This window comes from Aethina tumida, chromosome 3 (assembly GCF_024364675.1).
Source record: "Aethina tumida isolate Nest 87 chromosome 3, icAetTumi1.1, whole genome shotgun sequence".
NCBI lineage: Eukaryota > Metazoa > Arthropoda > Insecta > Coleoptera > Nitidulidae > Aethina > Aethina tumida.
In genome coordinates, this window is record NC_065437.1 from 10,824,391 (window position 1) to 10,841,480 (window position 17,090).

At 23.8% G+C, this 17,090-nt stretch overlaps 1 protein-coding gene and 1 long non-coding RNA gene across 4 annotated transcripts in view; one reads left to right on the forward strand and one right to left on the reverse strand.

The window, feature by feature from the left end:
- The window catches only part of LOC109602705 (uncharacterized), a 93,102-nt gene that overhangs the window by 8,621 nt on the left and 67,391 nt on the right, over nucleotides 1-17,090 (forward strand). Inside the window, exon 1 of one of the 3 annotated variants that reach the window (XM_049965313.1) lies at nucleotides 9,975-10,228. The exons of 1 other annotated variant lie outside the window; for it this stretch is intronic. Coding sequence is in view for 1 of the 2 variants with exons in the window: in XM_049965314.1 (XP_049821271.1) it covers nucleotides 10,095-10,228 (134 nt within the window). In the remaining variant the exon portion in view is untranslated. Of the gene's footprint in view, nucleotides 1-9,974; nucleotides 10,229-17,090 lie in introns of those variants that run through there. One more of the 3 variants, XM_049965314.1, reaches the window with a different exon arrangement.
- LOC126265038 (uncharacterized) lies at nucleotides 9,100-16,487 on the reverse strand. Its single transcript, XR_007547593.1, has 3 exons — nucleotides 16,311-16,487; nucleotides 16,177-16,253; nucleotides 9,100-9,435 (listed from the first exon to the last, which is right to left on the reverse strand). It is a non-coding gene; the product is annotated as an uncharacterized LOC126265038 (long non-coding RNA).

Genomic DNA, 17,090 nt, shown 5'->3' on the forward strand with positions numbered 1-17,090 from the left:
ACACCACCGATTGTATTGTTTTGTGCATCTTTCGGAACGCGACTGAGCAGGCCGACGTCGTTTCTGGCCGTTGCGGGCTGTGTGTGCTCCAGAGTATAACCAAAGGTCACCATTCGATAACCCCCCGACCGATAAACAGATAATCCTGCCACTGAGTTTATTTTTGAACGTTACAAATAATCAGTACGACTATATTTAGACACGCTAGGGACGGATTACGCCCAATACAAGAATTTGCGGAGCCCTTTAATATTTTGGTGACCGATCATTTCAATTTTTGTTCTTTGAGTAGTTCTATTTATGAACGTTTTCGAAACGTGCTTGCCTAAATGTTGACAAAAAATTCAAAACGAATATTAGATAAAAAATATCATTATCTAGAAAGAATAATAATTAATAATTATAAATGGTTACAATAACATAATGAGATTCAACGTCCGTTACTTGTTCAGTATTTATCTATAAATATTTAATAAAACCTCTATTAATAGAAATAGCTACGATCATACCCAGAGTACCATCAAGCATTTCCACTGGTAGAGAATATCAATTTGCGAGTGGTGCATAGTTAATAGATAAATTTCTCTGTCTAGCTATTTCATCGGATTACCAATCTCATCGTTTGTAACAGTAGGCTTAATATAAGCCCATACAAGGTGTTTCATTAAAAATAACAAAGTTATTGATGAAGACACCAATTTAAACGTGAGTAACGAATACTCTGTACAAAATTTGGGGGTACTAATGGGTTCTTATACTATAATGTTTATAGGATGGTATAGGATGGTTAACGTGTATGCCAATAATGGCAGAACAAGTTTTTTTCATCAATTTTCTGTTTATTTTTAATAATTATTACCAACTTATGTACAAAATTTTGTTTAAAGATTGTCTATACTAAAATAAATCTAACCTAAATTTGTTCAACTTCTTCTTCTTTCAATTACTTATATGTCTGATCTGAGATTTTTTAGGTGCTGTTCCATCAATTACTACTTTTAATCTCATTTTTCATTGTAGTAACAGGATTAATCATTGATATTCAGCAGTAAATAATAGTATTTTATTAAACTACTTCTTAATAAGTTATTCATTATTCATTATTTAAGCCGCACAAGATTAAACGTGAATAACGAACATCCTGTACAAAATTTGGTATTTAGTTTAGGTACAGGACATCTTGAAGCCATTTTTTTTACTTCAACTTCTTCTTCGAACCCATCAATTACTTCTTTGTAAACTTCAACTACTTCAATTACAATTTTTTTTATTGTAATCTATTGTGCTGTTTCATTAATTATCAATCTCATTTTCATCGCTTGTAACAGTATTAATTATTAATATCTAATAGTAAATAATACTATTTTATTAAACTACTTCTTCGAATTCCTCAATTTCTTCTTTGTAAACATCAATTACTTCTTCAAATTCTTCAATTACTTCTATGTAGACTTCAACATCTTAAAATTCAATTTTTCTTCTCTGTGCTCTGAAACTTTTTAAGTGCTGTTTCATCAATTTTCACTTCCAGTTTCATTTTTCATTACTTGTAATAGGATTAATAATTTAACAATAAATAAATATGCTTTATTAAACTGATTAATAATTTAATTAACTACTGAGAGTCTATTTTTATCTAAAAATTATACAGGTAAACAAAGACAACAACCATTAAGTAAATTCATTAAAAATATTTTTAAATGGGTAAAATTAACTTAAACAAATATTTTGCCAATTTTTTCAATTTATAATTGGCTAATAAATTGTGGCAGGAATAAGTTTTATTTTTCATCAATTTTCTAGTTATTTTTAGTAATTACTACCGACTTATATTTAAAATTTTGTTTAATGATTGTATATATTAAAATCACCTAACCTGAAAATAAATATATTGCCCGTACTGGAAATAAAATTGTTAATATTACATTTTTCTCTAATTTATTAATACTATTTTTAAATTGACATTACATAAACTTGAAATGAGTATAAGGATTGGATCAGATATTATACGAGGTGATTCGCTTAAGTTATTCATGATTTAAGATGGACAATATTATATGTAAATAACGATAACTCTGTACAAAATTTAGGAGTACTAATAATATCTAATAACGTGGTCCTTGGTTAACATGTATGCCAAAAATTAATTTAAAATTTATTAAATTTAAATTTTCAAATTTAATATATTAAATTTAATATTTCATAATTTAAAATTTAATAAAATTGCAAAATTCAAAATTTATTAAATTTAAATTTTAAAATTTAAAATATAAAATTTAATAAATTTAAATTTTAAAATTTCAAAATAATAATATATTTAAATTTTAAAATTTAATATTTCACAATTTTAAAATGTCAAAAATTAATTTAAAATTTATTAAATTTAAATTTTAATATTTAATATATTAAATTTAATATTTCATAATTTAAAATTTAATAAAATTTCAAAATTTATTAAATTTAAATTTTAAAATTTCAAAATAATAAAAAATTTAAATTTTAAAATTTAATATTTCATAATTTAAAATTTAATAATAATAAATTTTAAAATTTAATAAATATTAATTTTAATAAAATTTTAAAATTTAAAATTTCAAAATTTAAAATTTAATAAATTTAAATTTTAAAATTCAATATTTTATAATTTAAAACTTCATAATTTAAAATTTAATAAAATTTTAAAATTTCAAAATTTAAAATTTAATAAATTTAAATTTTAAAAATTAATATTTCATAATTTAAAATTTCAAAATTTAAAATTATATACAAAATTTTATATATACAAAGATTGTATATACTAAAATACACCTAGCCTAAAAATAAATATGTTGTCCGCACAATTGATAATATTACATTTTTCTTCAATTTATTAATATTATTTTTAAAATGGTCATTACATAAACTTGGAACGAGTATTGGATCAGATTAATATATAGATATTATACGAGGTGATTCGCTTAAGTTATGCATGATAAATTTTAAAATTTCAAAATAATAATAAATTTAAATTTTAAAATTTAATATTGCATAATTTAAAATTTAATAAAATTTTAAAATTTAATAAAATTTTAAAATTTAAAATTTCAAAATTTAAAATTTAATAAATATAAATTTTAAAATTTATATTCATCATTTGTTACAGGATTAATAATTGAGATTTACATTAAATAATAAATATCATTTTATTAAACTAATTAATAATTTAATTAAGTAAGTGATTATTTTTGTACAAAAACTTCACTTAATTTATTCATTATTTAAGATTCACAAAATTAAACGTGAATAACCAACACCATGTACATAATTTGGTATTTGGTTTATATAATAGCCATTTTATTTAAAATTACTTCAATTCCTTCTTCTAATTAATTAATTAATTTTTGTATTTAAAATTTAATTAAATTCAATATCAATAATTAAATATGTGGTAATTTTTAAATTTACACTAATCATAATAATTCAATTCCTTATTTTTTTTATGGAAATCATTGCCCCAATTCTGTTCTTACTGGTTGATTCATTGCAGTTTAATGATTGACCTATTTCCAAATATGTTGGTACAGATTCCAGGACCATCTTGACCTCATTCATCTTGCACTCATTGATGAGCATTCTCTGCAAATCGGTGCTTCTGGGACATTAAGCTAAATTTTCAACGATTATTACGTACAGTGATTTATGGTAATTTATTTCATTTTTGACTTTGATAATAAATTACTTAAATAAATACAAAAACTAAGTATGCTCGAGACATTATCCACTCCGACTGCGATGAAAACTGCGTCGACTGTGATATTTCTCGTGCTTATGTCATTTTCGCGCCCCTGAACAAGTCAATTTCGCCGTCCGATTGTGGACATTCGCGTGTTTCGGCCCGCGGCCGTGGCTTACCTTAACCGGACCGTGCCACCTTCGTTTCACGTGCTCCAGGTGTCCGCAAAACATCGCCGAATTACTAACGCACACAAACAGTGGATGGCGCCGGTCCGTGCCGTTCACTTTTTTGCGATGGAAATAAAAAAAAATGGTTCCCGCTCCAGATGACTCATCGCGTTCGGATTGCGAAATGTGGCATTAGTAATGTCTATTAATTGGAGGGAACTAATCGATGTTGCGATTAATCGATTCCGATTACGTTTCCTTGTGTCGTGTGATACGGTGGCATTGGTCCATTTTTATTTAATTGATGATGCTTACTGGTAATTGATGGCGGATTATGTATTGTTTGCCATTTAATTGTTAGACCATTACAAATCAATACTTTCCCAATAATAGGTGATCTTCTGTTGGAAAGGTATTTCGTCAATGAACGTTTCCAGGTAATATGTCACGCTATGACTAAAAATAAATGTGAATAAAAAGGGAAACAGCTGCCTTGTATTTTACATTACATTCCTCAAAAGAATAACTGAACACAAATAATTAAACAACTGGTGGTGCCTTCCATGATAATAACATATAATTTTTATCATAAAACATTATCAGGTGATCACAAGATCAAATACTAAAAGGCAAATGCATACTTCACAGAAAAATGCCACTCATGTACATGAGAACTTGTACAAATTTAACAAATTGGGCCAATGAGTAATCCAAATGATTTCTCAGAAATGATTGATATGTTCAAATACCCCTTCATTATCTTGTTGAAAATATCAAGGAGTTATTTTTGTGAATTAATTATGTGTGTTTCAATGAAACAATTAACACGTGTGGAATCACGTAAAAGAATACCAAATAATTACGAAAATAAATATTTATACTTGTGTCAAAAGTTAATTGACAATAAATTGGACACCCTCTTTATTGTACCATGGTTAAGATTAGCCAAGTAAACAATAATAATTATTATCATCTTGATTAACTTGAGTTAAGTTAATCCTATATTACAGTTACAATTGGATGGTAACACCGCTGAGCATTACATTAGGGTGATAGTTAATTATACATTTGCAGTGAAGTATTAAATGTGATAAACAAAAATAAGGACCAAACAGGTAATTCACAAGTTTTATATAAAAACTAACTTACAGATGTACAAAAACAAGAACCATTAAGTAAATTCATTAAAAATATTATTAAAATGTGAAAAATTTAAAATTAAAATTTATAATGCCAAAATTTAATAAATTTACTCTTTAAAATTTCAAAATTTAATGAATTAAAATTTTACATTTAAATTTTAAAATTTAAAATTTCAAAATTTAAAATTTAATGAATATAAATTTTAAAATTTAATAAATTTATTTTTTAAAACTTCTACAATTTAAGATTTAATAAATTTAAATTTTAAAATTTAAAATTTCAAAATTTCAAATTTAATAAATATAAATTTTAAAATTTAAAATTTCAAATTTAATAAATATAAATTTCAAAATTTAAAATTTCAAAGTTTAATAAATTTATTTTTTAAAATTTCTGCAATTTAAAATTTAATAAATTTAAATTTTAAAATTTCAAAATTTAAAATTTAATAAATATAAATTTCTGCAATTTAAAATTTAATAAATTTCAATTTTAAAATTTCAAAATTTAATAAATATAACTTTTAAAATTATAATTCTAAAATTTCAAATTAAAATTTATAATTTCAAAATTTAATTAATTTAAATTATACAATTTAATAAATTTAAATTTTTAAATTTAAAATTTAAAATGTAATATATATTTATAAATTTTAAAATTACGAAATTTAAAATTTATTTTTTAAAATTTAAATTTTTACAATTTGAAATTTAATAAATTTGAATTTTAAAATTTTAAATTTCAAAATTTAATAAATTTTAATTTTAAAATTTTTAAAATTATAATTCCAAAATTTAAAATTTCAAAATTTAATGAATGTAAACTTTAAAATTTCAAAATTTAATTAATTTAAATTTTACAATTTAATAAATTTTAAAATTTAAAATTTAAATTAAATAAATTTTAAAATTTAAAATTTCGAAATTTAATAATTTTAAAATTTATAATTTAATAAATGTAAATTTTAAAATTTCGAAATTTAAAATTTAATAAATTTATTTTTTAAAATTTTATACAGTTAACAAAAGTATGTAACTGAAAATTAGCCTTTCCTAAAAATAATAAATTTAACATATTTTTAGAAGTGAAAACTTCTTTAGACGTGTTGGGCACTTTTTAGTAGGGAAATATTATACGTTTGCGACATTGACATGCTCATAACTGAGCACTAATTAGACACTTTTTGGATGGGTGAAATCTTGTGCGTTCTCGTCACCGACATGCTTATACCAGTATATCTGTAGCTATACAGTTGACGTATGCTGTGTATTCTTATAAGTGAAATTGAATGGATTTAGTGAAACAAAAAGTCTAAATATTGTTGAAATTAATGACAATGATGCAAACAATTAAAATAATGTTAAAAATCTAGTACATTGAAATTTAAGTAAATACAAATACTATCCATAAATAAATGTGTCGTGTGTTACGGTGGCATTGGTCCATTTTTATTTAATTGATGATGCTTACTGGTAATTGATGGCGGATTATGTATTGCTTGCCATTTAATTGTTAGACCATTACAAATCAATACTTTCCCAATAATAGGTGATCTTCTGTTGGAAAGGTATTTCGTCAATGAACGTTTCCAGGTAATATGTCACGCTATGACTAAAAATAAATGTGAATAAAAACGGAAACAGCTGCCTTGTATTTTACATTACATTCCTCAAAAGGATAATTGAACACAAATAATTAAACAACTGGTGGTGCCTTCCATGATAATAACATATAATTTTTATCATAAAACATTATCAGGTGATCACAAGATCAAATACTAAAAGGCAAATGCATACTTCACAGAAAAATGCCACTCATGTACATGAGAACTTCCTGTACAAATTTAACAAATTGGGCCAATGAGTAATCCAAATGATTTCTTAGAAATGATTGATATGTTCAAATACCCCTTCATTATCTTGTTGAAAATATCAAGGAGTTATTTTTGTGAATTAATCATGTGTGTTTCAATGAAACAATTAACACGTGTGGAATCACGTAAAAGAATACCAAATAATTACGAAAATAAATATTTATACTTGTGTCAAAAGTTAATTGACAATAAATTGGGCACCCTCTTTATTGTACCATGGTTAAGATTAGCCAAGTAAACAATAATAATTATTATCATCTTGATTAACTTGAGTTAAGTTAATCCTATATTACAGTTACAATTGGATGGTAACACCTCTGAGCATTACATTAGGGTGATAGTTAATTATACATTTGCAGTGAAGTATTAAATGTGATAAACAAAAATAAGGACCAAACAGGTAATTCACAAGTTTTATATAAAAACTAACTTACAGATGTACAAAAACAAGAACCATTAAGTAAATTCATTAAAAATATTATTAAAATGTGAAAAATTTAAAATTAAAATTTATAATGCCAAAATTTAATAAATTTACTCTTTAAAATTTCAAAATTTAATGAATTAAAATTTTACATTTAAATTTTAAAATTTCAAAATTTCAAATTTAATGAATATAAATTTTAAAATTTAATAAATTTATTTTTTAAAATTTCTACAATTTAAGATTTAATAAATTTAAATTTTAAAATTTAAAATTTCAAAATTTCAAATTTAATAAATATAAATTTTAAAATTTAAAATTTCAAATTTAATAAATATAAATTTCAAAATTTAAAATTTCAAAGTTTAATAAATTTATTTTTTAAAATTTCTGCAATTTAAAATTTAATAAATTTAAATTTTAAAATTTCAAAATTTAAAATTTAATAAATATAAATTTCTGCAATTTAAAATTTAATAAATTTCAATTTTAAAATTTCAAAATTTAATAAATATAACTTTTAAAATTATAATTCTAAAATTTCAAATTAAAATTTATAATTTCAAAATTTAATTAATTTAAATTATACAATTTAATAAATTTAAATTTTTAAATTTAAAATTTAAAATGTAATATATATTTATAAATTTTAAAATTACGAAATTTAAAATTTATTTTTTAAAATTTAAATTTTTACAATTTGAAATTTAATAAATTTGAATTTTAAAATTTTAAATTTCAAAATTTAATAAATTTTAATTTTAAAATTTTTAAAATTATAATTCCAAAATTTAAAATTTCAAAATTTAATGAATGTAAACTTTAAAATTTCAAAATTTAATTAATTTAAATTTTACAATTTAATAAATTTAAATTTTAAAATTTATTTAATTTAAATTTTAAAATTTGTAAATTTAAATTTTAAAATTTTGTAAATTTAAATTTTAAAATTTAAAATTTCGAAATTTAATAATTTTAAAATTTATAATTTAATAAATGTAAATTTTAAAATTTCGAAATTTAAAATTTAATAAATTTATTTTTTAAAATTTTATACCGTTAACAAAAGTATGTAACTGAAAATTAGCCTTTCATAAAAATAATAAATTTAACATTTTTTTAAAAGTGAAAACTTCTTTAGCCGTGTTGGGCACTTTTTAGTAGGGAAATATTATACGTTTGCGACATTAGACACTTTTTGGATGGGTGAAATCTTGTGCGTTCTCGTCACCGATATGCTTATACGTATGCTGGATGGATTTAGTGAAACAAAAAGTCTAAATATTGTTGAAATTAATGACAATGATGCAAACAATTAAAATAATGTTAAAAATCTAGTACATTGAAATTTAAGTAAATACAAATACTATCCATAAATAATACGATTGTATATTAATTGTTATTTCAATTCCATTGTATTTATATTTTATCATGATCTTGTACAGTCCGTAATATATTTAAATAATAAAAAACCATATAGGCATGCATAAAATTGTTGCTCGGAGTGTCAATAGATGTGAAAACCAGATTGATGTTGATAAATTTAATTCAAAAATTATGAAATTTTAAATTTTAATACTAAAAGTTCCAAGTTTTCACTTCTATCGACAGTCTCTAACTTTAATTTTTTTTATACAATTAATTAATTAATTTTCAATATACATTTTTTTGAACATAATAATTAGGGCCTGGAAAATTATTTAAATTTTAAAAAAGTTGCTGTACTTTCTGCCAATACTGTAAGTGTGAACCATGGAAGAACCCTCGAAGAACAATATAAAAAATAAGACTTTATTAAATAAAACACATAATAAAGTAAATGGTAAAGTAACTCGATCATTTCCCAACGTTGGCGAATTCCACCGGGAAACTTCCAGTTGTCAATCACAGCGTCAATATCAATTCACCGACTCGATAACAGTGCTCGTGTTCGCATGTAGTTATTCCACCATTAAACAAACAATTCCTAGGTAACGACAAGGCTCGCTAATTAAAAACCACGACGCACAGTCCATCTTACCGGTCACTTTGACGAGACGTCGAAACAATAACAATTAGATGAATTAGCGTCATATTCTATTTCCAATTGTGATGTTAGTGGATTACCGCAGGCCTAAAAGCATTTCATTTAATTGGGGTACCGATATTAAAAATGAATAATATGGTTACGTTCGTTCGCGGAACAAACACATCACATTTAAAATTAATAATGATCAGGTAAAGGCTGTTTCAGGAAATAAAAGAATTTGCATTTTATTATTGCGAGTACGTACGTAGTTTATGAGCTTGTTGAAGCGTGATTAAATAAATTAGACACCAGTCCCAAGTTGGCCGGTACAAATTGAATAATTCAGCGAATCACTTTGTTTGTTTATTTTTGCCCATCGCACATTCTTACGACAGTTTTCGGTGTACCATGGACAGACGATAAGTTAAGGCATGACGATGATAATGACTAGAATAGACGTCAGGGAGTCGATCACTTTCGTTGTCGCTCAACTGGAGCATTATTCCGAATTCGAGAGCACCTCAACGGCCGCAGAACAAAGAACCGACGCGAGTGGTCCACCGAAGAGATTTGTGACCAGTCACTCGTCCGCCGGTCCTTGGCTGAGCGACGGCTTTCGAGGAGCAGACAGTGCGGCATTCGTCCTCGCCGAACGCAGTTGACCAGCACACCGGGCCCGGATTAATCCGTGGGCGGTCATTAAAGGATCCCGCGCCGGACCGCGGCTGACAAACACGCACGCCAGTCTGTTCCGTACTTCGTGCATGTGCCTTTTGTTTTGGTTCTGCCGCAGGTTCGCTTGGTGTGGGTGGCGTTTCGTTTGGTTCGTGTGTGGTCCATGTGTGGTCTGCGCACGATATATTGAGATGTCTACGACTGACGAGGACCAATTTAACAGGTAGAACAAAGAGGAAATCACTAAAGAATTTACGACACTGCGTTAGCGTTATTTATTATTCTTTGTAGTTTAAACTTATTCATTAGAAGTTTACAAAGAAAGGAAGAAAGTGCTGTTTCCAATGGAACACCCCGTATATTTTTGCATTTTAAATTCCACAACTGCCAATAAAATGTCTATATGGTCTTCGTTTCTTACCCTTACTGCTGTGCAGTTTTAGCACAATTAAATTTAATATGAAAAAACCTTTCGATTCTTATAAGATTTTCCTATACATAAAATTAATAAAAAGTAATATTAACAGATATTTTAGCAAGAATTTGTTTTGAATATTCAAAAATTATTGGGTGTATATATATATAAATATAGATATTTTATTTGTTATTTCATGTATTATTTAGAAATCTAAAAATATACAGGGTATTCTCCATTTAAAATAACACAGTTATTTATGTTTTAAAATGCATCAAATTAAAGGTAAATAATGAACACCCTGTATAAAATTTGTTAATACTAATAATAGGTCCTTATATTTTTTAATTAACGTGTATGCCAGAAATTAACTCTTCAGTATCAAAATTGGTAACTTTACAACCACTTTTATTAGACTGGCAATTTGTGAAAACTTTTGGAAAAAAATTAATAACTCATAAACTATTGGGTTTAGGTATAGGACATATTGTTCACATTTTATTTGCAGTTTCATGTAGAATTTAAAAATCCAAAAATATACAGAGTATTTCATTTAAAACAATAAGGATATTGATGTTTTAAGATGTACAAAATTAAACGTAAATACTGAACACCCTGTATAAAATTTAGAAGTACCATCTCCTTATGGAATAGTTCTTAGTTAACGTGTATTACAAAAATAAACTTTTCACTATCAAAATTGGTAACACTTTTTTTATTAGACTGACAATTTGTGAAAACTTTTGGAAAAAAATTAATTACTCATAAACTGTTGGGTTTAGATATAGGAGATATTATACTCATTTTATTTGCAATTTTATGTAGAATTTAAAAATCTAAAAATATACAGGGTGTTTCATTTAAACGGTAAAGTTATTGATATTTTAAGATGTACAAAATTAAACGTAAATAATGAACACCCTGTATAAAATTTAGGAGTACCATCTCCTTATGGGATAATTCTTTTTGTTAAGGTGTATGCCGAAAATAACTTTTTCAATATCAAAATTTGTAACTTTACAGACATTTTTATTAGACTGACAATTTGTGAAAACTTTTGGAAAAAAATTAATAACTCATAAACTGTTGGGTTTAGTTATAGGACATATTATACCCATTTTATTTGCAATTTTATGTAGAATTTAAAAATCCAAAAATATACAGGATGTTTCATTGAAGGTAACAAAGTGGATGTGACTTCAGGCAAAACGGGAAACGAAATTTTGTACATAATAAATTAGAAAAATAGTGTCAATTTAAAATTACCATAAAAATTTCAACCATTTTCCTTTCCCCATAAACTTCAAATGAACAATATATCTATAATAAAAATGTCATGTAAAGAATTATGAAGATTAAGTGTTTCAGCTTCATAATTAGTCAGTGATTTTAATATTTAACAAAATATTCAGACAGTAGTAAACATAAACACATAAATATCCTTTAACCATACCAATAAATCAAGTTACGGGAATTTTAACAAATTGTTACTCATCATTATTCCAAGACATAATTTCATCATTAGTATTAATCAGCATAGAGTTAATAAAAAATAAAGCATAAATCAGAAACTGTTTAATTTGAATAATTTTTGTCGAGACATTGTGTAACAATTAAATGTCACAATTTAGAACCAAAGGTGAAATGGATTTCAACTCAGATGTTTAATAAACAACACACAAGGAAAAACTCTTATTAGCAACAATGAAGATTAACTGTGGTTGAATTTAAGACTGTTATTATTAAATGAGCGTTTCTTTATCATGCTAATTCGCTTAACATTTTAAATTATCCTTTCAAATAGAAACGACTCAATGCCATCGCTAAATATTCTTGATTTATAACTATTTTTATCTGTTTAGACACATCAAGATTCTTGATTTAAGATAAGTCGCCGTAACGTGCATGTTTTTATTTAAACTTTTATTTATTCTGATTGATCGGTGATTTACAAATGAGTTGCTGTTAGAGGAATTCGTTGTAACCTTTATTTCGACGGTGTTATTTAATTATGACTTGGATTAAACAATGAAGTCATCGACATTTGCCGTTTGCATTTCCGTGATTGCATTGTTGGTGATCTCGTGGCACGCATAAAAAAAACGTTCGCAATAAATGTTGGAACGTAATAATTAGAAGCAATTAAAGGTCTGACTACGTACAATTACGAGAACATTAGAAACAACACCGGCAATTAGACGGGACCGTTCATGATTCTGCGGCAATAAATTGCCGGTAATTGTTCAATTATGCATGCATAATGTCCAGGAAACTGTGGCGTCGTCCTTATTTTCAGTGGACTCGAATGATACGAAATTGCACCTGCAGAAAACGCTGAACGATCAATAAAATGTTGAAACATGCATCGATAAATCAATAACAATGAAAATGTTGGCGGTTTCTGGGAACTGCCAATAATGTTTACACAATCTATTTGCATTATTAAACGATGACCAAAGGTTCTCCGGGCTGCCGATGCTAAATATATCTGTGACCGGCTTGGAGACGCTCGAACGAATAACTGTCCGACGAACGGACTAACCGAGTTCTGTGGGCTCGACGATCAAGATGGACTTCGACTTTTAGTCCTGGACTCATTTTCGTGTTGTGCACGTAAAATTGACTGTTGACTGCGTTTAAATGTGTCATGGACATTCTAGACTTCCTTGAAATTGTTTTTTTTTTTTTTGTTTATTACTTGTTTTTTGCCAATAATTTTGATTGTTTTATTGCTGGCACCTGCATTTATATTCAATAAAAATTATATGGTTCAGATCTCGTTGCCATATAAACAAAACATTTTAATTTGTGGTGTTGAGGTGCCCACGTTAAAAAAGTGTAGTTTTTCTACATTTAAATGACGTAGCCGTGACATTGTAATCCATACAAGGATGTTTGATCGACTAATGGTAAATGTCAAACATAAACAAATCTTTTGTTAATCTAGCAGCTCATTTTTTGGCACCTTTAGTGATTGATAGCTTTAAAATAAAAATACTTTTCAATTCTGTTTTATTTCATTCTCTTTCAGAACTCGTTTTAATATAGAATGTTTCTATGACATTTAATGGTACTGATCTACTTTTATTCTTGATTTTAATTTGTTGAATTATTAAAGTGTGTATTATTTTCAGGTCAGTATTTCTTAATCCCTTTTGTGTGGTGAGTAGTAATGGAAATATTATGTCGATGTTCTAAAAAATATGATATTTATTCTAAATATTTTATATTATCAAACTTTTGATAATGATTCAGAACTGCTACTGTATTTTGGTGTCTATTATTTGTTGATTGTTTCTGGGTAATGTTTCTAAAATAGCCATCAGATTTTGCCTATCAAATTTAGGTTTTGTGATGGGCTATATTTATAGTTTTATATTCTAACTAGTGTACTTTTCACGTTATTACTATTTCTAGTAACTCCAATGGCCAGTAAAAAAGACGACATAAATACAAAGTTAAATATTTGTTTCAAAAAGTAGTTATTCATTACTTCTCACTTGAAAATCCTTATTACTTGATAAAAATAAAATTATTAATTGGACATTTCTGAATTCATCACAATAAAATGATCCTAAATAAACTTAAAAAATTAAAAATAAGCAATAGAACCTTTTTTAATTTTAATTATTAACATTAAAACTTAAAAACACAACATTATATATATATATATATATATATATATATATATATATATATATATATATATATATATATATATATATATATATATATATATATATATATATATACAATATATTGTTGTTAAATTGACAAAATCTAATATATTAAATAATTAAAAATAGACAATAAAATTTTTATTTTAAATTTATAAAATTTGAAATACTAAATTTTAAAAATAAAAAATAATATATACGTAAAATAAATTAAATGATTAGTATATTAAGTATGAAAATTATTAGAATTATATTTATTTTGATTTGAAATATTAAATTTTAAAAATTAAAAATAATAATATATACGTAAAAATTAATTTGAATTGCTAAAATTTGGAATATTAAGTGAAAAATTAAAAATAAACAATTAAATTTGTAAAATTTCTTATATAATGTTTAAATAAAATTAAAATAAACAATAAAATTTGAAATAAAAGTTTAAAAAAATAAATATAAATTATAAAAAATTACAGAGATTTAAATTCATAAAATTAAAATATTAAACTGAAAAAAAAATTAAATTTAAAAAAATGTAAAAATTAAATTATTTTAAATTTATAAAATATTAATTGGCAACATTTCTGGATTCATCACATTAAAATGAATGAATGAAAAATTAAAAATAAATAATTAAATTAAAAAAAAATAAAATTTTTAATTATAAAAATTAAGCTTAAAAATTAAAAATACATAATAAAATTAAAAGATATAATAAATTATTGTATTACATTTACAAAATTTAATACACTAATTTTAAAAAATTAAAAATAAATTAAATTTGTAAAATTTCTTATATTAAACTTAAATCAAGTTAAAATAAACAATAAAATTTAAAAACATTTACAATATACATTTAAAAAAAGAGATTTAAATTCATAAAATTAAAATATTTATTTGTGACATTTCTGTATTCATCACATTAAAATGATCCTAATAAACATAAATAAATTAAAATAAACAATTAAATAAATAAATAAATAAAATTTTTAATATCAAATATTTAGCTTAAAAATACTTAATAAAATTAAAAAATATAATAAATTATTGTATCAAATTGACAAAATTTAATATACTTTAAAAAATTAAAAATAAACAATAAAATTTTTATTTTAATTTTATAATATTTATGATATTTTTAAAATTTCAAATATTAAGATTAAAAAAATTAAAATGAACAAAAAAATTTGAAAGCTTAAATAACTAAAATAATTATTCATAAATAAAAAAATTTATATATTTACTTTAAAAAATTAGAAATAAATAATAAAATTTTTAAAAATTATAAAATTTGAAATATTAAAATTTAAAAATTAAAAATAAAAAATATAATCGTAAAACATTAAAATATTTAATTTAAATTGCTAAAATTTGGAATATTAGGTATAAAAAATAAAAATAAAAAATATATACGTAAAAATTAAAATATTTAATTTAGATTGCTAAAATTTGGAATATTAAGTATAAAAATTAAAAATATTCAATTAGATTTGTAAAATTGAAATATATAAATATTTTTTTTTTTTTATTTTTAGTTTAAATATATAAAATTTAAAGTATTAAGCTTAAAAAACTAAAATAACTATTTTAATTAAAAAAAACTTTTTTATATAATATAATAATAATAATAATAATAATAAAACTTGAAATATACAAAAAAATTAAAATATTATTGAATTGAAATTTGACAAAAAAAAAAAATTAAAAATAAATAATAAATAAATTTAAACAAATTAAAATATATAAATTAAAAAAAATTATAAAAATCTAAACAAATGTAAATAAAATTGTATTTTATAAATTTGAAATATTAAACTAAAAAAATATATTACTCTAATATAATATAATTTATAAAATTTAAAATTAACTTTAAAAAATTAATAATAAACAATTAAATTTAAGAAAAATTAGAAACTGCTATTTTTAATTTACAAAATATAGCTTTTTTAAGATTTTAATTAATTAAATTACATAAAAAATAATAAAATCCTTTTATTATTTCTAGATTATCCTAAATAAGTTCTTTTTTTTTATTTTCTGCACCATATAGTAATAATAATAATTGTCAATTTATTTACTTACAGATTTTAATGACTCCCATTAACAATCCAAATTATATTAAAATTTCCTTGGAATTTGGACATGTGAATTAGTGTAAGCTGCAACAAAAAAACTCTGATTATGAAACACAAAACATAGTGATAAAACAATTTAACTCATTTTATGACACGTCGCGAACAACAACCCAAAGGAATATTCGCGAATAATCGGCGACATATAAAAATGACCTCCGCAAAGGTTGGGTTCACGACACCGTACGGTTTGCAGCCTTCTTCCGTCCGTACATGGTGCGAACCTTCCCATCTGACGCGTACCGAGGTGAAAATCGTAACGTGTTTGTTTATTTATCTCTCGTGACGTATCGTATCGAAACGCGACAGATTTTGTCCGATAGGCCATCGCCTCATCAATATGTCGGAAGCAGCGAAGGACGGTTTCGGTGGCCGAATTATTAACGACGTAAAAATGTGGGCAGAATCGGTGGAGTCCACCGTTTCGAGATGTACGTTTTGAAATTGTTTATTAAATGATTGCCGTTACTTGCTTATACTACAGTACACATATTTAGTTTGGGATTTTGTTCGTTTGTTTCAATATTGTTGCAGCAAATGATTTGTTTAATGTACAAATACCCTGTTCCAAGAAATTAACGCACCACCTAGTAGTAATAGTTTTGTAAATAATTGTTTTTTGTTTAAGTAAATAGTACAATGTATCAACTGTAAAACATTTCGTATATGATTTTTAAAAAAGTGTATAAACACAAATTGTTTAGTTTTTTATTATTTTAAATATACCAATTTAATATATCTTGATGATGTAATAATAATGGTGGTAATATATCTATTGTAAAAGAGTTGAGTGGAGTTATATAATTTCAGGACTTGTTTGGTATTCTCTTTATTGAATAATTATCAATAATTATCAATAAAAAA